The sequence below is a fragment of the Oncorhynchus mykiss genome, chromosome 21, assembly GCF_013265735.2.
Source record: "Oncorhynchus mykiss isolate Arlee chromosome 21, USDA_OmykA_1.1, whole genome shotgun sequence".
NCBI classification, from domain to species: Eukaryota; Metazoa; Chordata; class Actinopteri; order Salmoniformes; family Salmonidae; genus Oncorhynchus; species Oncorhynchus mykiss.
Window position 1 is genome coordinate 46,226,745 of NC_048585.1, and position 24,723 is coordinate 46,251,467.

The following is a 24,723-nucleotide window of genomic DNA, read 5'->3' on the forward strand; positions in this document are numbered from 1 at the left end:
GTGGTTATTAAGTATTGTTTGTAAATGTAAAGTGCACGGTTTTGTATATGTTCCACAGCCGGGCCCATGCAGCACCACCACCAAAAGGACCCAGGGTTTCACCCTAAATCTATTGACCACTACTACCAACCACCTCCCCACCAGCTCAAAGAAGACCAATCCTTGAACCCTCACATGGACCGCTACCAGCTGATGGTAGGTTGTAATTGCTTCTGTATCCTGGATTTCCCACTGACTATTGGTCCATTTCACCATGGTGTTTAGTGCTGTTTCCAGGCAAAAATTTGTAGTAATTTTGTTATGAAGCCATAAATCGCTCATCCCATATTCAAATGTATGCGGACAAACACATTTTCAGATTTCTATATTTTCTATCTATCCATCTCTTGCTGTTGTGACATTTTATAAACTCACCCATCTTCATGTGATCCTGCCCAAAAAAAATCAGCACCAGGGACGTCCTGAGAAGCTGATTGGACACCATTCCATCATCGATGACGAGATTGACTCGCTCACCTGCATGCTGGATGATCTGGACAGCTATTCACAAAACAGCACACAGGTAGGCTACCTGACTGACGACATGGGACTGAGAGGAATGCATAGAGAATATATATATTAATGGTCCCTTTCCTTTCTTTTGCAGCTGTACGACAATGTGCCTTACAACAAACACATCACAGGGGACCGCTACAAACCCTCAGCCCAGCCAGGAGCACCCTCTCAGGGCAGGTTGTTCATGGGTCTCCCACCTCACCCCCAACACCAGTATCGTCCTACACCCCCATTCCCCAGAGATCCCCTGTACTTCACCCAGCCAGACTACGCCGATGCCCAGGACTCCAAACCTTACCCCCAGCCTGTCACTTCCTCCTACACTACAGCCTCCACCACTACTCGCCCGAGGATTAGCGTCCAGGACAAAACAGCCCATCAGACTGTCCCTCATGGCTGGTACCCTTCCAACCCTGCTTCCCAAGCCCAGGAGCTGCACTCTGAGAGGGGTTACAAAGGGAGTGCCGCAGGGTCTGGAGGGAGAGTCACCAAGTGCCCCATGTCCAATAGAGGCACAGAGACTAAAAAATCAGGGTCATGCTCGGTACCAAGCTCCGCCTGTCAGCCCAGTAAGGTGAGTGTCTGGAGTTCAAACGTCAACTGTTTGTGGTGCCTCTAAGATAAATTATGATCCTTTTTGAGTACTTGTATCTCCAGTCTCTTGGTTTCACTGATCTAAATGGGAAAGTAAAATTCTCTATGCTGATTTTTCTGGAAAATGTGCATTTATTTGTCCAGCAGGGGACAGCAGCTTTGAGACCAGATGAGGAGTTGGACCAGCTCACTAAGAAGTTGGTGTATGACATGAATCATCCCCCTACAGAAGAATACTTTGGTACGTTCCGCTTTCTTTCTAATAAAATTGTATGTCCTTGGTAAATAACAGTCCAGTCAACACATCTGAATGTCGCCTTGGGCGACAAAGTTAATTTCAATGCCACAATATGTCCCTCCCATTTGCATCATGTCTTCTCCCCTTTCCCTCCATACTACCAGGTCGCTGTGCACGTTGCGGTGACGACGTCCTTGGCGACGTTAGCGGCTGTATCGCCATGGAGCAGGTGTTCCACGTGGAGTGTTTCACTTGCGTCACCTGCCACGCCTGTCTCAGGTGGAAACCGTTCTATGCCCTGGTCAAGCAGAGCTACTGCGAGAGCTGTTACATTGTGAGTGGCTGTCACTGACTGTCCTCTCTAGGTATTGAGAAGGCTCTTCCTCTTCTTGTTCTACATTTCTTTTTAGCAGTAGTCTCAATTCATCAGTTGATCTCTTTTGCTCTTTTTCACCGTCACCTCCATCGATTGGATTCTCTCTAGCGCACACTATTCTGTCTGAACTTGTGCTGCCCCTCTCCCTCCCCCCTCAGACTACCCTAGAGCGCTGCTCCAAGTGCTCCAAACCCATCCGGGACCATATCCTGCAGTTCATGGGCAAGGCCTACCACCCGTGCTGCTTCAACTGCGTGGTCTGTGGCTGCTGCCTGGACGGTGTGCCCTTCACCCTGGACGCCACCTCTCAGATCCACTGCCTAGACGACTTCCACAGGTCAGCAACACAGATTGAACACACTTCCTCTGTGCCAGATACTGACTGTATTTTAATTTTTTCACCCCCAATTTCATGATATCCGATTGGTAGTTAGTCTTGTCCCATTGCTGCAACTCCCATACAGATTTTTTTAGACCTTATTACTGGACCAGCTAATTATCTACTAGCTATTTAGTCATTGTTAGCTACTGCTAGCTGTCTTTACCTTTTTTAGCTCAGACACCAGCCGCTTCATCCTGGATAGCACGGATAATACCTGCCAGTCTGCACAGCGCGATATCAGCCCTGAGCATATCGAACTGCTTTTTTACCCTCACTACATCACTGGATTCCTGCTGCAAGCTCTGGACCATTACACCAGATCATCGCAGGTAGCTAGCTTTTACCGATTTGTTATTGTGGCTAACGCCCTTGTCCAGAAGCTGCACGAGCTAGGCCCATCTCCCGGCTAGCAAACGAAGTACACCAACTACAATACCTCTCTTGCCATTTGGCCTGGACCCTTTATCGACACGGAGCACCGCCGATCCATCACGGCTGGTCTGCTGAAGTAATTAGGCCGATGTGCCTCTGCGTCGTGGATGTTGAAGACCCATCTGCTATCCCCAGCCCGCTAGCTTCCTCTAAACCTTGTCTCCCGCTCGCCTAGTGTAGTAACGACTACCGAACGGCTCCCTGTTTCGTCTATTGCTGCTCATTGGACCCTATGATCACTCGGCTACACAATTGATGCCTGCTGGACTGTTCATTAACACGGTACTTCATTTTGTTTACCAGCCTAGAACTCAGGCCCTGTGTGTAGCTAACTGACCGTCTTTGCCCCTTCATCGCCATTTACCCTTTGTCTTACCTGTTGTCTTTGCTCTCCTGTGATTGCTTTATGCCTCATGTCAATATGCCTTGTATACAATTTAGGGCAGCTCTCATCGTTTTATCTTCTTAGGGCTATGCTCCTTTTCCCCCAGAATTACATGCCCAAAGTAAATTGCCTGTTGCTCAGACCCTGAAGCCAGGATATGTATATAATTGGTACCATTGGAAAGAAAACACTTTGAAGTTTGTAGAAATTATAAAATAATGTAGGAGAATTTGTCTTTTTGAGACCATGGTCTTACAAAGGCAAGTATAAGGGCATACTCAATTCTAGCTCCCAGTATGCAATTCCTATGGCTTCCATTGGGTGTCAGCAGTCTATTTTCAAGGATTCAGACTTGTAACTTCCAAAATGAATAAGAAATATCAGTTGTACTACAGGGACAGTTTTGGAAATTTGTGTTTGGGCATGCCATGAAGACAAGACGCACCTGCTAAAATCGGTTTGGACATACTACTTTCCGTAAGAAATATTATAGTTTACATTTTAAGGTATCTGAGTAGTAAATAAATGTATTTTGACTTGTTGAAACAAAGTTTAGGGGTAGATTTTCAGATTCCTTTCTCTGCAGTTGAACGAGTGGGTTACTCAAATCGATGGCGCCAGCTAAACTGACCTTTTTGGGATATACGTTATATCTGGCACCCTTTGGATGACAAATCAGAGGAAGATTTTCAAAAAGTAAGTGAATATGTAATCACTATTTGTGAATTTATGAAACCGATCTAAAATATTTAGATGTGGGGCGCCGTCCTCAAGCAATGGCATGCTATCGCTGTAATAGCTACTGTAAATCGGACAGTGCAGTTAGATTACCAAGAATTTAAGCTTTCAACCGATATAAGACACTTGTATGTACCTAAATGTTTAATCAGAATTACGGATATTACATTTTGAATTGCACGCCATCCAGTTTCACTGGAAGTTTTCCTGCTAAGCGGGATGCCTAGCCCTTTACTGCGGAGCCCCTATTCCCTCAACATGTCAGATAGCCCTTTTGTCCCATCCCCCACACATGTGGAGACCGCACCTAGCTTAAAACCTGTTATGCCACCCCCCCCCCTCCCGTTCAGCTGAAAAGGTGGCGCAGGGAATTCAAAAATATTCTTTAGAAATATTTAACTTTCACACTAATAAGTCCAATACCTCAAATGAAAGATAAACATCTTGTTCATCTACCCATGTCCGATTTGTAAAATGTTGTACAGCAAAAACACAAATATTTATGTTAGACCACCACCAAATCAAAGGGAAAACGCAGCCATTTTTTCCAGCCAAAGATAGTCACAAAAGCAGGATTGGAGATAAAATGAATCACTAACCTTTTGAAAATCTTCATCAGATGACATTCATATAACATGTTACACAATACATTTATGTTTTGTTCGATAATATGCATATTTATATCCACAAATCTCGGTTTACATTGACGCCATGTTCAGAACTGCCTCCAAAATATCTGGAGGAAGTATAGAAAGCTACGCCAGATAAGAGATACTCATCATACATTTTGACTATGTTCTACATATAATTAAAGATACACTGGTTCTTAATGCAACCGCTGTGTCAGATTTTTTTAAATAACGTTACGGAAAAAGCCTAACATTGCAATAATCTGAGACAGCGCTCAGACGTAGAAGTATTTCTCCGCCATGTTGGAGTCAACAGAAATACGAAATTACAACATAAATATTCCCTTACCTTTGCTCTTTCTTCAGAATGTAGTGCAAGGAGTCCTAGTTCCACAATAAATCGTTGTTTTGTTCCATAATGTCCAATACTAGTGTCCAAGTAGCTGCATTCACTATCACTTTCAGCTCACGTGCCCAAAAACGGACTGCTGGTCCAGGATAACTTGCACGAAAACTTCAAGGAAATATTCCAGGTCGAATAAACTGATTCTCTACTTAGTTTGACCAATCTTCAGGATGTTATTATAATATATATATATATATATATATATATATATATATAATAATCTTCCAACCGGATCATACGTTTTCAGCTGGAGCCAAATGGAACGGCGGTAGCACCCACAGAGAAATGCGCCACAGGAAAATGGCATTCTGTCGGGACACTTACTATTTCCTCTCCCATTCGGTCAAAGTTCACAGCAAATGCTCCATTCCACTTTCTACTGAATGAGGACATCTAGTGGAAGGCGTAGGAAGTGCTACCAGATCCATATATTTTTGGGAAAGGAGGGGGCGATGACGTCAATGTTGCCCCACATTCAGAATTTCACTTCTTGATTGGAAGATTGCCTGCCCTATGAGTTGTTATACTCACAGACATAATTCAAACAGTTTTAGAAACTTCAGTGTTTTCTATCCAATAGTAATAATAATATGCATATATTACAATTTAGGACAGAGTAGGATGCAGTTCAATATGGGCACGCAATTCATCCAAAGTGAAAATACTGCCCCCTATCCTCAACACGTTTTAACTGGCGCCTGCAACCTCATCTTCACTCAATGCCTAGGTTTACTTCCATACCCTTGCCTGTACACTATGCCCTGACTCCATCCTACCACACCCAGAAATATGCTCCTTTTAATTCTGTTCCCAAAGCACTAGACGACTAGTTCAAATAGCCTTTAGCCGTACCCTCATCCTATTCCTCCTCTGTTCCTCTGGTGAAGTAGAGGTTAACCCAGCCCTGCGTGTCCCCAGTCGCTCATTTGTTGACCTTCTGTAACCTTCAAAACCATGGGGTAATTCGGGTTAATTCATGTTTTTCATCAAAGCCTCCTCCCTAAGTTTGCTTTATTCACTGCTTTAGCACACTCCTCTAACCCTGATGTCCTAGCCTTGTCTGAATCCTGGCATAGGAAGGCCACAAACTTCTGAAATTTCCTTCCCCAATTATCGTCAAGATAGAACTGCTAAAGGGGGTGGAATTGCAATCTACTTTAGATATGCAGAGTTCTGTCATTCTTTCCAGGTCTATGCCCAAACAGCGTCTACTTTAACATTTATTTATTTGACCTTTTTAAAAAAAATAAAAAAAATAAAAACTTTTTAGCTAGTCAAGTCAGTTAAGAACAAATTCTTATCTTCAATGACGGCCTCGGAACAGTGGGTTAACTGCCTTGTTCAGGGGCAGAAGGAGAGATTTGTACCTTGTCAGCTCAGGGATTCGATTTTGCTACCTAAGTCCCACACTGTTGCCGCTTGTTATAGACCCCCCCCCCCATCCTCCTCCGCTCTAAGTTGTGCTTGGGCACTATATGTGAAATGATTGCCCCCCCCCCCCCCCCCCCCCCATCCATCGTCAGAGTACGTACTGCTAGGTGACCTAAACTGGGATATGCTCATCTAAGCTAGATGCCCTCAATCTCACACAAATGATCAAGGAACCTACCTTGATATAAGGGTACCCTCATAGATATCATCATGACCAACTTGCCCTCTAAATACAGCTCTGCTGTTTTCAACCAGGATCTCAGCGATCACTGCCTCACTGTTATGGGTCCGTGGTCAAATGACCACCCCTCATCACTGTCAAACACTTCAGCGAGTAGGCCTTTCTAATCGACCTGGCCCGGGTATCCTGGAAGGATTTTGACCTCATCCCATCAGTAGATGATGCCTGTTTGTTCTTTAGAAATGCTTTCCTCACCATCTTAAATAAGCATGCCCCTTTCAAAAATTGTAGAACTAAGAACAGATAAAGCCCTTGGTTCACTCCAGACTTGACTGCCCTTGACCAGCACAAAAACATCCTGTGGCGTACTGCACTAGCATCGAATAGTCCCCGCGATATGCTACTTTTCAGGGAAGTCAGGAACCAATATATAGTCAGATAGGAAAGCAAAGGCTTGTTTTTCAAACAATTGCATCCTGTAACACTAATTCCCCCAAATATTGGGACACCAGTCTATGGCGAATAAGAGCACATCCCACCTGCCCACTTCACTGAGGCTAGGAAACACTGTCACCACTGATAAATCCACGATAATCGATAATTTCAATAAGCATATCTCTATGGCTGGCCATGCTCTCCACCTCGCCACCCCGACCAACAGCTCTGCAGCAGCCCAAGCCCCCCCCCCTGCTTCTCCTTCACAAAAAATCCATACAGCTGATGTTTTGAAGACCTGAAAAATCTGGACCCCTACAAATCAGCTGGGCTAGACAATCTGGACCCTCTCTTCCTAAAATTATCCGCTGCCATTGTTGCAACCCCTATTACTAGTCTGTTCAACGTATCTTTGGTATTGTCTGAGATTCCTAAAGATTGGAAAGTGGCCACGGTCATCCCCCTCTTCAATGGGGAGACACTAGACCCAAACTGCTACGGACCTATATCCATCCTCCCCTGCCTTTCTGTAGTCTTCGGAAGCCAAGTGAACAAACAGATCACCGACCATTTCGAATCCCACTGGACATTCTCTGCTATGCAATCCGGTATCCGAGCTGGTCATGGGTGCACCTCAAGGTACTAAACAATATCATAACCACCATCGATAAAAGACAGTACTGTGCAGCCGTCTTCATCGACCTGGCTAAGGCTTTCGACTCTGTCAATCACAGCATTCTTATCAGCAGACTCTAATGACTGCCTCGCCTGGTTTACCAACTACTCAGAGTTCAGTGTGTCAAATCGGAGGGCCTGTTGTCCGTACCTCTGGCAGTTTCTATGGGGGTGCCACAGGGTTCAATCTCGGGCCGACTCTTCTCGGTGTATGATGTCATTCTTGCTGCTGGTGATTCTTAGATCCACCTCTATGCAGACGACACCATTCTGTATACATCTGGCCCTTCTTTGGACACTGTGTAAACAAACCTCCAAACGAGCTTCAACGCCATACAACACTCCTTCCGTGGCCTCCAACTTCTCTTTAATGCTAGTAAAACTAAATGCATGCTCTTCAACTGATAGCTACTCGCCCAACTAGCATCACTACTCTGGACTGGTTCTGACTTAGAATGTGGACAACTATAAATACGTAGGTGTCTGGCTAGACTGTAAACTCTCGAGACTCATAATCATCTCCAATCTAGAATCGACTTCCTATTTTGCAACAAAGGCTACTTCACTCATGCTGCCAAACATACTCTCGCAAAACTGACTATCCTACCGATCCTTGACTTCGGCAACGTCTTTTACAAAAGTCTCCAACAACCTACTCAGCAAATTGGATGCAATCTATCACAGTGCCATCCGTTTTGTCACCAAAGCCCCATATACTAGCCACCACTGCGATCTGTATGCATTCGTTGGCTGACCCTCGCTTCATATTCGTCGCCAAATCCACTGGCTCCAGGTCATCTAACTCTTGGCTAGGTAAAGCCCAGCCTTATCTCAGCTCACAGGTCACCATACCAACACCCACCCCTAGCACGGAATCCAGCAGAATTATTGCACTGGTTATCCCCAAAGCCAACACTTCCTTTGGCTGCCTTTCCGTCCAGTTCTCTGCTGCCAATGACTGGAATGAATTGTCAAAAATCACTGAAGCTGGAGACTTATCTCCCTCACTAACTTCAAGCGTCAGCTGTCAGAGCAGCTTACCGATCGCTGCAGCTTTACACAGCCCATATGTAAATGGCCCATCCAACTACCTACCTCATCCCCATATTTGTTTTTGTTTTTCTGCTCGCACATCCTCATCTGCACATCAATCACTCCAGTGTAAATTGTAATTACTTCGCCACTATGGGCTATTTATTGGCTTACCTCCTTACTTCATTTGCGCACACATTATACAGATTTTTCTATTGCGTTATTGACTGTACGTTTATTTACCCCATGTGCAACTCTGTTGCTTTTGCCTCACTCCTTTTCTTTATCTTGTTCAGGTCGCAGTTGTAAATGAAAACATGTTCTCAACTGGCCTACCTGGTTAAATAAAAAACCCGGACGACACTGGGCCAATTGTGTGCCGCGTCATGGGTTTCGAACCCGGGTCTGTAGTGACGCCTCAAGCTGTGCCTTAGACCTCTGCGCTACTCGGGAGGCCACTGACTATACTTCAGGCATGCAATCAACTAGAACACTAGCACAACAATCAGATATAATCATCTGTCCAGTAGACCCATGTCTAAAACTTAGTGTAATTCAGAGATGAATTGATCAATGGGAGACTTGATCAATTCAACTTTGAATTATGCTTTGAGTTTATAAGTTCTAGACATGAGTCTATTGGATAGATTATTATATCTGATTGTTGTTTTCCACCCTCTGAACTCTGTTAGTGTTGACGCTGGTGTTTCCTGTCCCACACAGGAAGTTTGCCCCTTGCTGCTCAGTGTGTGGCCAGGCCATCATGCCTGAGCCGGGCCAGGATGCGGCGGTCCGTATAGTGGCACTGGACCGCAGCTTCCACGTCAACTGCTATGTGTGTGAGGTGAGCGGTCACGTGTGTGAGTTAAACAGGTCACTCAAGTTGAATGATGTTTACAGTTGTACACAGCCCCCTCAGTTGAACCTAATCCAGTGTTCCTGGATTGACTCTGTTTTCTTTGTCCCCTCCAGGAGTGTGGTCTGCGCCTGTCGTCTGAGGTTAAGGGGCGAGGCTGTTACCCCTTCGACGGTCACATCCTGTGTAAGGGCTGCAGCGCCCAGCGCATCCAGGACCTCTCTGCCAATATCTCCACTGACTGCTAACCAACTATAGGAAGTCACCTCGTACCTTTAACCTATGACCCCTCAACCCTCCCATTACTTTCACCTGCTCTGGGGTAGATGTTAGAGATCTGGAATCAGTCCTACTCCTCTGATACATAACCTTAACCACAAGGGGGAAATGTTAACCTGACTGTGTCTAAGGGCATCTTCACCCCCCTTCACGTTCATCCTCTCAGCCTTTCTTTATGCTTCAGATGCCCAAAGCTGAGGAATCAGTAGTAGTTGGCCTACTATTGAACCTCAATCTGACAGTCTCCAATATGAAGTCATTATTTAATTTCCCTTGACCAGGTTTATTGGTACAGGATTACAGGTTATTGAAACATGGATTGACAATAAGTTTGACCCCTATGCCTTATCCTCTGCATCATACGATCACATTCTCTCTTCCTACTCCCGTCCCACTACACCGTATTCCCTACCCCTCAGTCCCATACAAGTACTGGATAGAGCCCCTAATCTGCACCCCCACCCCCCACCCCATCCCAAACCCTTGACGGCACCACTGCTCAACTCACACACTATCCTTCATGTTGCACACTGTCTCACGCACACTATCCTTCATGTTGCACACTCTCACATACACACTATCATGCTAGACACAGGTGGGACATAGAAGGAGCTCTATGGAAAATAATGATTAATTGATATTGACAATGTGGAGGATCATAAGTAGGAAAATGAGGTGATATTGAGGAAGAGGATAATGGCGAGGAATACAATATCTTCCTGGCTGTGGGGTAACTGACCATTCCAGTTAATGGAACATTATATTTTGTATACCACTAAAGTCAATAACAGTGCTGACCTGCCTCAAAGTGCACATATGCAAGGTGTTTCTGACTGAGTTTATATTGCAGGTGGTTTTGGTTGTGGTGTGAATGTGTTTGGAGACCTTTCATTGGAGAGCAAGTGGGTGTAGTCAGTGTGTTGTGCAGTGAATAAGAGTTTTTAGAAAGTAGATGGAAAAAGAGATCACTAAAGTTGATGCTTTATTGGATGTTAATACAATATGTAGGCCATCATATAATGATATCTTGCACTGTATGTCAGAACTTAACATGAATATTTTATTCCACTGGACAGCAATTTGTGTACTGCATTTTAGATAATGTTACTTGTATACCAGTTCAAACCCCCTCTTTTAAAATGTTCATGTGGTTTTCAGATGTTTTTCCTTTTTAACATTTTGGTTGATTTGATACGTTACAATGAAGATGAATAAGGTGCAATGAAATGTTTGCCCTTAAATCACTGAGAAACTGCGATCTCCATGCTGGCCACGTGGGCTGAGAACATCCTAATATGGGTTTTTGTGTAAGCTTAGCCTTAGGAGTTAGATTTGTTAGCAATGTTTAAGTAACTCTGACGGAGTTATTCCCAAATTGTAATTTGGCCATTTAGTTTGTCTTGCTGTCCTCATTTTGTCTTGTAATTTAAAAACTGCTAGTATGGTTTGATAGGTTTGAAGCTTCTCTTCCAACTACAAGACCCTTAGAATATCAATTTATATTGTTTTCTTTGTCCAGAAATGTTTTTTTTCAGTATTTGATTCTAAGAGTATAGGTCAATGAGCACAATGATATGAAGGTTCTTGTTTTGAGCCCTATAAGTTGCATTTTTCACTTATTTATTTCAACTCCTGTTGTGCTGCTATTGTCACAAAGTTGATGTTTATCTGTGATTATGAGGGTAAGGGTCATCACTGTTTTTTCACTGTGTAATTTTGTTCCACAGCATCCTATGATTATTCTGCAGTGCTTATCAATATTTATCCATGAGAGGAATAGACTGAGCAGGTGGTTTGTACAATTTGACTCAAGTTAGAAGTAGGCGTGTGAATGATTAGCTTATTTTTCCCCTCTAATGCCGATTGATCAGTAGTATGCTACGAAGACAATAAACCATCCTTTTTTTCCGGCAAACTACACCATGTGTATGTCTTGATAGACCGCTGTACTAGACCCCAACCTATGGAAAGGCACCATACTTAGAACCTTAAATTAAAGTTTATTTGATTTGAGGTCAAGCATAACCAACATTCTAGACCTTAAACAATGCCACAAATTAAGTAGCTGTCATTTACAGTACCTGTGTGACAATGTAAAAAATGGGTCTTTAAATGATCCAAGGAGAAGAGGGGCTGCTTGGTGCTGGCACGCTAACATGATGTGAAAGTCATTCAAAAGAAGTTCCGGCATCCTGCCTGTATTCCCGTTGGGTGAGGGGTAGCTGGTGTACCACCTCCGACCTCACCCCGAGTGCCTCGTTTTCCCCTGCTACTGTGGTCATCAGGTCCAACATCTTCAGCAGGACGATGTGGGAGAGGTCCTGTAGAGTACAGTACAATAGAATAAAATACAACTACAGAAACCACTACCTGACTGGCACCATGGATATGGCCATGTATATTTGATCTTCTTTGTTGCTAGACTCCGTAACATGACGGGTTTTCATGGGACCACTTATTCTGCCAGTTATTCAAGGACCAAGACATTATCAGAAGCTTCATGAAGTCATTTAACATACTTGTAGAAGTTACGATCATTTAATCTGATCAGTCCTCTAGAAATGTTTTGAGTTGACCAGTTCACCATCTTTTCAAGAATGAATAAAAACACACACATTTGTCCTGTTTATACCTGGTTCTAACATGAATCGTTTGTCCTGATTTTTCTCCACATTTTTAGAGTAGACGATTAAAGGACTTATCTGATTGAGTTCTTCCTGAACACCTTCAGAGGAAGTAGGTACCCATCGTATCTGGATATGTTACAAGTGTAGATGGATTTAGACAATGAAACCTTTGAGTCTTGACATCAATATTTTACTTGAAAGAATGTAAAATAATTTGATTGCAGGGAGGGACGGGGACATTTGTTCACAACGCGGACATACTGGATGGATGAGACACATTTTACCACCATGTGTCGTTGGAACGGCTACAATGTGGGCACTATCAGAATGTGGATAAGAAATGGACAAAGGACTCATGTAAGAACTAGGTATAAATGAGACTATTGACACAAGTTAGTCAACCACTTACATTGTCCTTGGTTGTGTCTGCTCTCTGTAGTGCATTTAGCACATCTCTGTGTGGAGCGATGCTGACCCTCGCTAGCAACACTGAAGCAGAGCCACCAGTAACACCTGTAGCTGAGAACACAGCATCTACCCTGTCCGTATGTTTGGCTATTGATTCAAATGTATATCGATTGTGTCCTTCAATGCTATATTCAGCAGCAATAATCTTAGACTGGATGTCCAACAATAACCAGCCTAGAGTGGAGAACAAAACAAATGGCTGGATCTGAGAGAAGGAAGGTTGTTTGGTCCACATACAAAACACAGCCCCGTTGAAGTTGCACGTAACATTGGCGCCACCAATATATAGATTTCTTCATCTTTGGATCACCCTCCCTCGGACGAATACAGGGATGTGATTGGTTCCCTGTACAGTGCACTACTTTTGACCAGGGCCCTGTCTGAAATGGCACCCTATTGGGAATAGTAAAGGCACCCCATCTGAGACTCATTCACAGTCTAGTGTTGGTCCAGTGTAAGGTGTTAACAGAGGAGTTTGAAGGTTGACGTCCTTCTCAGCCAGTCCCAGTGGTGGTGTGCGTCAGTTGAGATCAGCCCCACCAGCACAGATGCGTGTATCTAGAATGATGTGTGCACAGAGCTGCTAATTATATGAAGAGACTCAAATGTTGATTGGAAGGTCTGCCTACTGTCCGCTCAACCCCCCCATAGTCTCTAGCTTCTCCTTCCCCCCCATCATGTTCGCAGAAGAAGTAAGCATTCATCTCGCCAGGTACATATTCAAACAAATAAATGTGGAAGTCGTTACCTTGTTTCAACACATGCTTTCTGTTTCATAGTTGTAACTTAAACACTCCACAAATAAAATTGAACACTTTTTTGATTTACATTTTTATTTTTGGGGGGGTTTTACATCTAGCCTACATAAACTAATGAAAATGCTATTTTGTTATTTGACATATATTTTTTCAATATTCTAATGTTATCTAAGACCTTCAAGTTATTATTTTTCCGATAGCATATAGTGTATGGCATTTATTAATTACGTTGTTAAATTGTGGATCAATCCACCAGAGAGGAGGAGCGTAGTCAAATAAAACCAAATCAAATGTATTTATATAGCCCTTCTTACATCAGCTGATATCTCAAAGTGCAGTGCAGAAACCCATTCTAAAACCCCAAACAGCAAGAAATGCATGTGTAGAAGCACGGTGGCTAGGAAAAACTCCCTAGAAAGGCCAAAACCTTGGAAGAAACCTAGAGAGGAACCAGGCTATGAGTGGTGGCCAGTCCTCTTCTGGCTGTGCCAGGTGGAGATTATAACAGAACATGGCCAAGATGTTCAAATGTTCATAAATTACCAGCACGGTCAAATAATAATAATCACAGTAGTTGTGAAGGGTGCAGCAAGTCAGCACCTCAGGAGTAAATGTCAGTTGGCTTTTCATAGCCGATCATTAAGAGTATCTCTACCGCTCCTGCTGTCTCTAGAGAGTTGAAAACAGCAGGTCTGGGACAGGTAGCACGTCCGGTGAACAGGTCAGGTTTCCATAGCCGCAGGCAGAACAGTTAAAACTGGAGCAGCAGCACGGCCAGGTGGACTGGGGACAGCAAGGAGTCATCATGCCAGGTAGTCCTGAGGCATGGTCCTAGGGCTCAGGTCCTCCTAGAGAGAGAAAGAAAGAGAAAGAGAGAATTAGAGAGAGCATACTTAAATTCACACAGGACACCGGATAAGACAGGAGAAGTACTCCAGATATAACAAACTGACCCTAGCCCCCCGACACATAAACTACTGCAGCATAAATACTGGAGGCTGAGACAGGAGGGGTCAGGAGACAATGTGGCCCCATCCGATGATACCCCCGGACAGGGCCAAACAGGAAGAATATAACCCCACCCACTTTGCCAGAGCACAGCCCCCACACCACTAGAGGGATATCTTCAACTACCAACTTACCATCCTGAGACAAGGCCGAGTATAGCCCACAAAGATCTCCTCCATGGCACAACCCAAGGGGGGGCGCCAACCCAGACAGGAAGATCACGTCAGTGACTCAACCCACTCAAGTGACACACCCCTCCTAGGGACGGCATGAAAGAGCACCAGTAAGCCAGTGACTCAGCCCCTGTAATAGGGTTAGAGGCAGAGAATCCAAGTGGAAAGAGGGGAACCGGCCAGGCAGAGACAGCAAGGGCGGTTCGTTGCTCCAGAGCCTTTCCGTTCACCTTCACACTCCTGGGCCAGACTACACTCAATCATATGACCCACTGAAGAGATGAGTCTTCAGTAAAGACTTAAAGGTTGTGACCGAGTCTGCGTCTCTCACATGGGTAGGCAGACCATTCCATAAAAATTGAGCTCTATAGGAGCTGCTTGCTTAGAAATTCTAGGGACAATTAGGAGGCCTGCGTCTTGTGATCGTAGCATATGTGTAGGTATGTACGGCAGGACCAAATCGGAAAGATAGGTAGGAGCAAGCCCATGTAATGCTTTGTAGATTAGCAGTAAAACCTTGAAATCAGCCCTTGCCTTAACAGGAAGCCAGTGTAGGCTTGCACTGGAGTAATATGATCAAATATTTTGGTTCTAGTCAGGATTCTAGCAGCCGTATTTAGCACTAACTGAAGTTTATTTGAGTGCTTTGTCCGGGTAGCCAGAAAGTAGAGCATTGCAGTAGTCTAACCTAGTAACAAAAGCATACATAAATTTTTCTGCATCATTTTTGGACAGAAAGTTTCTGATTTTTGCAATGTTACGTAGATGGAAAACAAAGCTGTCCTTGAAACAGTCTTGATATGTTCATCAAAAGAGAGATTAGGGTCCAGAGTAACGCAGAGGTCCTTCACAGTTTTATTTGAGACGACTGTACAACCATCAAGATTAATTGTCAGATTCAACAGAAGATCTCTTTGTTTCTTGGGACCTAGAACAAACATCTCTGTTTTGTCCGAGTTTAAAAGTAGAACGTTTGCAGCCATCCACTTCCTTATGTCTGAAACACAGGCTTCTAGCGAGGGCAATTTCGGGGCTTCACCATGTTTCATTGAAATGTACAGCTGTGTGTCATCCGCATAGCAGTGAAAGTTAACATTATGTTTTCGAATGACATCCCCAAGAGGTTAAATACATAGTGAAAACAATAGTGGTCCTAAAACGAAACCTTGAAGAACACCGAAATGTACAGTTGATTTGTCAGATGACAAACCATTCACAGAGACAAACTGATATCTAATGAGTTCTGTGGTTGCCATGGCACCGTGAGGTCGTCTAGGCAGAGAGCTGCAGTACATTTTCGAATATAATATAATTTTTGGATAGCTAGCTAGCTAATGTTAGCTGGCTAGCATCGTTTTGATTTGATTATGCCAACTGTCCGGAAGATGAGCATGGAGAGAAGCCTGAAGGCAGAGGTGTAAAGAGATGACAGATGACTATTATCGTATGGAATCATGTAATAAGTTATAAGGCTACTCCTGAATTACTATTGTGTGGTGTGGTTTCTGGCACCTTGTGGGTGCTGCATTTTGGTAGTAGGGAAGAGTAGCTAGCTAGCTAGTCCAGTGGCTAGTACGGAACTGTAACTTCATCTGACTGAGTCCTACTACGAAGTCACGTCTACTCCGGCTCCTCCCCTCCGGCAGGCAACCAGTCCTGGGATTCATCATTATGCACACCTGGCACTCATCATGATTCACACCTGGACTTAATTACCTCCACTTTATAGGTCCCTCCCTTTATTAATTCCTCTTTTGTTATTATCCCGGTGTTCATGTATCCCCGGCGCTGTTATGCTGGCTCGGTATTTGGTTGTTGTTTTAGTAAATGTTTCACCTGCGCCTGCTTCTCGACTCATAGCGGCTTCATTACAGCCACAGATGGCATGGATGGCGAGACACCATGATGACAACGTTCTGACTGCTGCCAGCCTGCTCTCAAGCCATTGGCACAGTGTAATTGGGGGCTAGGGGACACCTATACAAAAACTAATGTAGATCACTTTGGATAAGTGTCTGCTAAATGACATTGTATTGTAACACTTTCTTCATATTGACTGAAAGTGTACTTGGAATGTGTTACAAGTGTACTTTAGGTATCCTGTAAGTGTATTACAAGTATTCTTCTAGTATTATTTTAAGTATACTTTATGCATATCGCAAGTGTACTTAGTATGCTTTTAGTATAGTGTAAGTGTATTTTATACCTTAGTGTATACAAAGTGTTCACAACAGAAGTGCAAAATGCCACTGGTTCACAGTTACATTAAAGTTGCCACTCCAGCCACAAGTGCTTTGTGAAAGGCCTGTTGTAACAATGGCTGAGAGGAAGCCTTGTTTTGTCAAGGTAACCTTAGTGACATTCATTTCAATGGCCAATGTGGTTCATAAGTAAGAAGTGTACTTTTAAGGACAATATAGAAAAGACAATGGGTGTGAAAATGTTTACCAATTACATTTCAGAGAGCCTTTAAAGGAGCCATTGGGTTGACTTGTCACCAACAGATTTGGAAAATGTGACAGTTTCCTGTCATGCCAAATAGTGCAAACTTCCAAATAGTGTTTCCCCCCTGTGTCACAATGGACTAAAACATGGTCACACAGGTTTCATTTTGGTAGTCTTACATACAGTGCCTTGCGAAAGTATTCGGCCCCCTTGAACTTTGCGACCTTTTGCTACATTTCAGGCTTCAAACATAAAGATATAAAACTGTATTTTTTTGTGAAGAATCAACAACAAGTGGGACACAATCATGAAGTGGAACGACATTTATTGGATATTTCAAACTTGTTTAACAAATCAAAAACTGAAAAATTGGGCGTGCAAAATTATTCAGCCCCTTTACTTTCAGTGCAGCAAACTCTCTCCAGAAGTTCAGTGAGGATCTCTGAATGATCCAATGTTGACCTAAATGACTAATGATGATAAATACAATCCACCTGTGTGTAATCAAGTCTCCGTATAAATGCACCTGCACTGTGATAGTCTCAGAGGTCCGTTAAAAGCGCAGAGAGCATCATGAAGAACAAGGAACACACCAGGCAGGTCCGAGATACTGTTGTGAAGAAGTTTAAAGCCGGATTTGGATACAAAAAGATTTCCCAAGCTTTAAACATCCCAAGGTAATATTGAAATGGAAGGAGTATCAGACCACTGCAAATCTACCAAGACCTGGCCGTCCCTCTAAACTTTCAGCTCATACAAGGAGAAGACTGATCAGAGATGCAGCCAAGAGGCCCATGATCACTCTGGATGAACTGCAGAGATCTACAGCTGAGGTGGGAGACTCTGTCCATAGGACAACAATCAGTTGTATATTGCACAAATCTGGCCTTTATGGAAGAGTGGCAAGAAGAAAGCCATTTCTTAAAGATACCGATAAAAAGTGTTGTTTAAAGTATGCCACAAGCCACCTGGGAGACACACCAAACATGTGGAAGAAGGTGCTCTGGTCAGATGAAACCAAAATTGAACTTTTTGGCAACAATGCAAAACGTTATGTTTGGTGTAAAAGCAACACAGCTCATCACCCTGAACACACCATACCCACTGTCAAACATGGTGGTGGCAGCATCATGGTTTGGGCCTGCTTTTCTTCAGCAGGGACAGGGAAGATGGTTAAAATTGATGGGAAGATGGATGGAGCCAAATACAGGACCATTCTGGAAGAAAACCTGATGGAGTCTGCAAAAGACCTGAGACTGGGACGGAGATTTGTCTTCCAACAAGACAATGATCCAAAACATAAAGCAAAATCTACATTGGAATGGTTCAAAAATAAACATATCCAGGTGTTAGAATGGCCAAGTCAAAGTCCAGACCTGAATCCAATCGAGAATATGTGGAAAGAACTGAAAACTGCTGTTCACAAATGCTCTCCATCCAACCTCACTGAGCTCGAGCTGTTTTGCAAGGAGGAATGGGAAAAAATGTCAGTCTCTCACAGATGTAATCGCAGCAAAAGGTGGCGCTACAAAGTATTAACTTAAGGGGGCTGAATAATTTTGCACGCCCAATTTTTCAGTTTTTGATTTGTTAAAAAAGTTTGAAATATCCAATAAATGTCGTTCCACTTCATGATTGTGTCCCACTTGTTGTTGATTCTTCACAAAAAAATACAGTTTTATATCTTTATGTTTGAAGCCTGAAATGTGGCAAAAGGTCGCAAAGTTCAAGGGGGCCGAATACTTTCGCAAGGCACTGTATCTTCAAGGTATCAAAAGTATACACCTCACACATATACGGTTATTGGCTCAAATTGAATAAGACCCCTGTACCATGTCAGATATTTAGTTGAACTGTATTTAAGTGTCTGTTTACGTCCCAATATTGCATGTTATTTACAGCACAGAAAATTAAAACATAACCTTGTTTTTTTAGTTGTAAATTAAGAGGACTATTCAATGATGCTCTGTTGGTCAATATTCCCCTTCGATGACTCCCTATCATCTTGTCAAGCAGATATCTTACACCAATATGTTTGTAATTACTCTCATCCATATCATGGCCCAGGCTTTCATTAAGTAAGTAAGTCTTGTAGCAGACAGAACAGTCCATAGTGGCAGGAGCCTATCTTCTGTTTCTGTGGCATGAAGCCACTTGATGTACAAGTACACCCATTGGCCAGGACGCTAGTCTGACGCAGGGTCTTACCACCAATCTATCTCCTTCATGCTGAGTGCCAAACAGAGGCATCGGGTTACATTTATAGTCTTTGGTAGGACTCAGGGGATCGAACTCCCAACTTTTAATGACAAGGCCATTGTGTTGGTTCCAGGTGTCTTGTATGTGTCAAATTTCAAACTGTAAAATATTTTTATCCATTTCTATAAGTTATTTGAAAGCATTTTAGGAGATAATCGTGGACTTCAGAAAACAGCAGATGGAGCACCCCCCTATCCACATCGATGGGACAGCAGTGGAGAAGGTGGAAAGTTCCTCTGTGTACACATCATGGACAAACTGAAATGGTCCACCCACACAGACAGTGTGGTGAACAGCGCCTCTTCAACCTCAGGAGGCTGAAGACGTGGTTTGTCACCCAAAACCCTCACAAACTTTTACAGATGCACAATTGAGAGCATCCTGTCGGGCTGCATCACCGCCTGGTACGGCAATTGCACCGCCCTTAACCGCAGGGCTCTCCAGAGGGTAGTGAGGTCTGCACAACACATCACCGGGAGCAAACTACCTGCCCTCCAGGACACCTACAGCACCCGATGTCACAGGAAGGCCAAAAAGATCAACAAGGACAACAACCACCCGAGCCACTGTCTGTTTACCCCGCTACCATCCAGAAGGCGAGGTCAGTACAGGTCCATCAAAGCTGGGACCGAGAGACTGAAAAAAACGTATATCTCAAGGCCATCAGACTGGTTAACAGACATCACTAACACAGTGAGGCTGCTGCCTACATACATACTTGAAATCATTGGCTGCTTTAATAAATGGATCACTAGTCACTTTAATAATGCCACTTTAATAATGTTTGCATTATCTTGCATCACTCTCATATCACTCTCATATCTATATACTGTATTTTATACCATCTATTGCATCTTGCCTATGCCGCTCTGTCATTGTTCATCCAAGTATTTATCTGTACATATTCTTATTCCTTTCCTTTACTTCGATTTGTGTGGAATTGTTGTGGAATTGTTAGATATTTCTACACTGTCGGAACTAGACAGTGTAGAAATAATTTCAATAACATCTGCTAACCATGTGTATGTGACCAGTAACATTTGATTTCATTTATATGGCCAAATTGACATTCTGTGTGTCTGCATAATGCTTTTAAATGCGTTTTTGCCACAGTCCTTTCTAACCTGTCATGCGCGGCTTGTGAGAGTAGTAGAGGGAAACAGAAGACATGGGTGTTCAGGGATGGGGCCATAATAGCAAATGATAGCTCCAACCGTCCAATAGTTAGGGCCAAAGAGAACTGGACCTGCTCAGTTTGACACAACTGCATTTAGCGGCTATCAGAGTTTACTCGTGTAACACGGTTCTATGAACTAAGTGGCGCAAGTTGATTGAGAGTGATTAATTTGCCCACTGCACCTATACATTCAGTGTAATGTATAGAACAGACATGATTCCCTTTTCTATCTCACAGACACTCATATTTGATCTACACAATACCTTTCTATCTGAACATTCTGAACATTCTGTAACTTAACATCCTCCTGAACAGGCCCGTGGAGACTCCATCTGCTGTCGGTATGACTGTGTTACTGTAACTGAGGTGGTTTGGTGACTGACCACGCTTGTGTGATGCGTAACCTTGCCTGAGACCTGAAGGGTTGTTTTGTAGTTGATGCCTGTAGGTTTTGGCTTGGCAGGCAAGTGAAGTGCTAATAATCAGGTTATACTCAGTTAACAATGACTACAAAAAAACAAACAATGACTACTGTAAGATCTCCAGTGTCTGTTGCGCCTTCTTCACCACACCGTCTGTGTGGGTGGACCATTTCAGTTTGTCCTTGATGTGTACGCCAAGGAACTTAAAACTGCCCACTTTCTCCACTTCTGTCCCTTCGATGTGGATAGAGGGGATGCCCTGTGGATAGGGGATGCCCTGTCATCATGGTCTGTTATGATTTCCTACAATCGCAATGAATATGATCATGTCTCTACTCTTGCGTACTCTAAAAATAGCCTATCACCTTTGGACAGCAATTTAGAAATACAATTCTCCAACAGAATGGAGAAGACAAAATATTTGGATAATTTAGAAATAATATCAAGAAAATAAATGAAATCTATCTTTTGGATGTCTGTGATAAACTTTTACATGGAAATTTTATTTTTCAGTCTGTAGGACTCCACTATTTCTGACAGTACAATCACATACTGTTTTTCTAATTGAGGCCGGAACATGATCAACACCCATATCCTGTAGGTAGGCAGGGTCGCCATGGTGTAAGGACTTGTGTCTTGCCATCTGGTAGTCCTTGTTTCCTAAAGGGACATTTTTGGATTTACAAACTCCTGGCCACTAGGTAGCATACCCTATTTTAAATTAATAAAGTGATTTCTCACCATTCCTGTAGTCTTAGTCATCCATTTGCTGTCGTCTAGTGAACATATTTCCTTGTTGTCCTCCTGCTATGTTTTATCTACTGCGTAGTCCTTGTTTGCTGCCATCTAGTGTTCTCCTGCTCTCAATTTTTGACCACTGCTATTGTCTTTTCTAAAAATAATTGTTTATTTATTTATTTTTTATTCCTCCTTTATTTAACCAGGTAGGCCAGTTGAGAACAAGTTCTCATTTACAACTGCGATCTGGCCAAGATAAAGCAATGCAGTGCGACAAAAACAACAGTTTCACATGGGATAAACAAATGTACAGTCAATAACACAATATAGAAATCTAGGCAATAGATAGGCCGTAGAGGCGAAATAATTACAATTTGGCATTAACACTGGAGTGATACATGTGCAGATGATGATGTGCAAGTAGCCTAGTGGTTAGAGCATTGGACTTGTAACCGAAAGGTTGCAAAATCAAATCCCCGAGCTGACAAGGTAAAACTCTGTCATTCTGCCCCTGAACAAGGCAGTTAACCCACTGTTCCTAGGCCATCATTGAAAATAAGAATTTGTTCTTAACTGACTTGCCTAGTTAAATAAAGGTAAAATAAAAATAAATAAATTAAAGTAGAGATACTGGGGTGCAAAATAGCAAAAGGATAAATTATATGGGGATGATGTAGTTGGGTGGCTATTTACGGATGGGCTGTGTACAAGTACAGTGATCGGTAAGCTGCTCTGACAGCTGATGCTTAAAGTTAGAGAGGAAGATAAAAGACTCCAGCTTCAGTGATTTTCGTACTTCGTTCCAGTCATTGGCAGCAGAGAACTGGACGGAAAGGCGGCCAAACGAAGTGTTGGCTTTGGTAATGACCAGTGAAATATTCCTGCTGGAGCACGTGCTACGGGTGGGTGTTGCTATGGTGACCAGTGAGCTGAGATAAGACGAGGCTTTACCTAGCAAAGACTTTTATAGATGACCTGGAGCCAGTGGATTTGGCGACGAATATGTAGTGAGGGCCAGCCAACGAGAGCATACAGGTCGCGGTGGTGGGTAGTATATGGGGATATGGTGACAAAACGGATGGCGCTGTGATGGACTACATCCAGTTTGCTGAGTAGAGTGTTGGAGGCTATTTTGTAAACGACATCGCCGAAGTCAAGGATCGGTAGGATAGTCAGTTTTATGAGGGTATGTTTAGCAGCATGCAGGTTGTGTTTTGGAGGACTCATATGGCTTTCGATCTTTGTCTCCCCCGAGCCCGTACGGGAGTTGTAGCGATGAGACAAGATAGTAACTACTAACAATTGGATACCACGAAATTGGGGAGATAAGGGGGTAAAATGTAAAAAAATTATACAAATCTGATTGATGCGTACAGTTCGATTCACAGATGTTAATTTACAAAACAGGGGAGCGCAAACGACAGTTCAAGGGCAGTCAGCGGTCAGTAATCCAGGGCAGTGTCAGTAAGGTACAAAACAGCAGGCTAAGAGCAAGCAGAGGTCAGTAATCCAGGGCGGTGTCAGAAAGGTAGAGAACGGCAGGCAACCTCAGGGTCAGGGCAGGCAGAATGGTCAAAACCGGGAGGACTAGAAAACAGCAACTACAGCAACTAGAAAATGGGAAAATACAAGGGTGGGACTTCACGGGACAAGACAAACTGGCAACAGACTAACAGAAAACGCAGGTATAAATACACGCTCATCCAGAGGCGGCGCTCCTCGTAAAACTTAAATCAGTTTTACCTAACTTCTATCAGCATGTTAAATGTGTAGCCAGAGGGAAAAAACTCAAGACCAATCTTTACACCACACACAGAGACGTGTACAAAGCTCTCCCTAACCCTCCATTTGGCAAATCTGACCATAATTCTGTCCTCCTGATTCCTGCTTACAAGCAAAAATTAAATCAGGAGCACCAGTGTCTCAGTCTATTAAAAAGTGGTCCGATGAAGCAGATGCTAATCTACAGGACTGTTTTGCTATCACAGACTGGAATATGTTCCGGGATTCTTCCGATGGCATTGAGGAATACACCACATCAGTCACTGGCTTTATCAATAAGTGCATCTAGGACGTCGTACCCGCAGTGACTGTATGTACATACCTCAACCAGAAGCTATGGATTACATGCAACATTTGCACTGGGCTAAAGGGTAGAGCTGCCGCTTTCAAAGATCCCGGGAAGCTTATAAGATATTCTGCAATGCCCTCCAACGAACCATCAAACAGGCATAGCGTCAATACAGGACTAAGATCAAATTGTACTTCACGGGCTCTGACGCTCGTCGGATGTCGCAGGACTTGCAAACTATTACAGTCTACAAAGGGAATCACAGCCGAGAGCTGCCCAGTGTATCAGACAAGCTAAAAACTTCTATGCTCGCTTCGAGGCAAATAACACTGCATGAGAGCATCAGCTGTTCGGGACAACTGTGTGATCACGCTCTCCGCAGCCGATGTGAGTAAGACCTTTAAACAGGTCAACATTCACAAGGCTGCAGGGCAAGATGGATTACCAGGACGTGCACTCCGAGCATGAGGTGACAACCTGGCAAGTGTCTTCACTGACATTTTCAACATCTCCCTGTCTGAGTCTGTAATATAAACATGTTTCAAACAGACCAACATAGTCCCTGTGCTTGTAGCACGTCTGTAACCGTGAATTTCTTTGAAAGGCTGGTCATGGCTCACATCAACACCATTATCCCAGAAACCCTAGACCCACTCCAATTTGCATACCGCACCAACATATCCACAGATGATGCAATCTCAATTGCACTCAACACTGCCCTTTCACACCTGAACATAAGGAACACCTATGTGAGAATGCTGTTCATTGACTACAGCTCAGTGTTCAACACCATAGTGCCCCCAAAGCTCAACACCAAGATAAGGACCCTGGGACTAAACACCTGAACTTCCTGACGGGCCGCCCGCAGGTTGTAAGGGTAGGGAACACCACATCCACCACGCTGATCCTCAACATTGGTGCCCCTCAGGGCTGAGTGCTCAGTCCCCTCCTGT

General features: G+C 43.5%; 1 protein-coding gene across 11 annotated transcripts in view; it reads left to right on the top strand.

Annotated features, from left to right (window-relative positions):
• LOC110500597 (thyroid receptor-interacting protein 6) overlaps positions 1 to 24,723 on the top strand; it is a 50,306-nt gene that overhangs the window by 10,128 nt on the left and 15,455 nt on the right. Inside the window, exons 3-10 of one of the 11 annotated variants that reach the window (XM_036957993.1) lie at positions 59 to 195; positions 449 to 562; positions 647 to 1,129; positions 1,294 to 1,390; positions 1,552 to 1,721; positions 1,922 to 2,100; positions 9,213 to 9,333; positions 9,462 to 11,542. The exons of 9 other annotated variants lie outside the window; for them this stretch is intronic. In XM_036957993.1, the coding sequence (XP_036813888.1) occupies positions 59 to 195; positions 449 to 562; positions 647 to 1,129; positions 1,294 to 1,390; positions 1,552 to 1,721; positions 1,922 to 2,100; positions 9,213 to 9,333; positions 9,462 to 9,593 (1,433 nt within the window). In that variant the 3' untranslated portion in view covers positions 9,594 to 11,542. Of the gene's footprint in view, positions 1 to 58; positions 196 to 448; positions 563 to 646; positions 1,130 to 1,293; positions 1,391 to 1,551; positions 1,722 to 1,921; positions 2,101 to 9,212; positions 9,334 to 9,461; positions 11,543 to 24,723 lie in introns of those variants that run through there. One more of the 11 variants, XM_036957994.1, reaches the window with a different exon arrangement.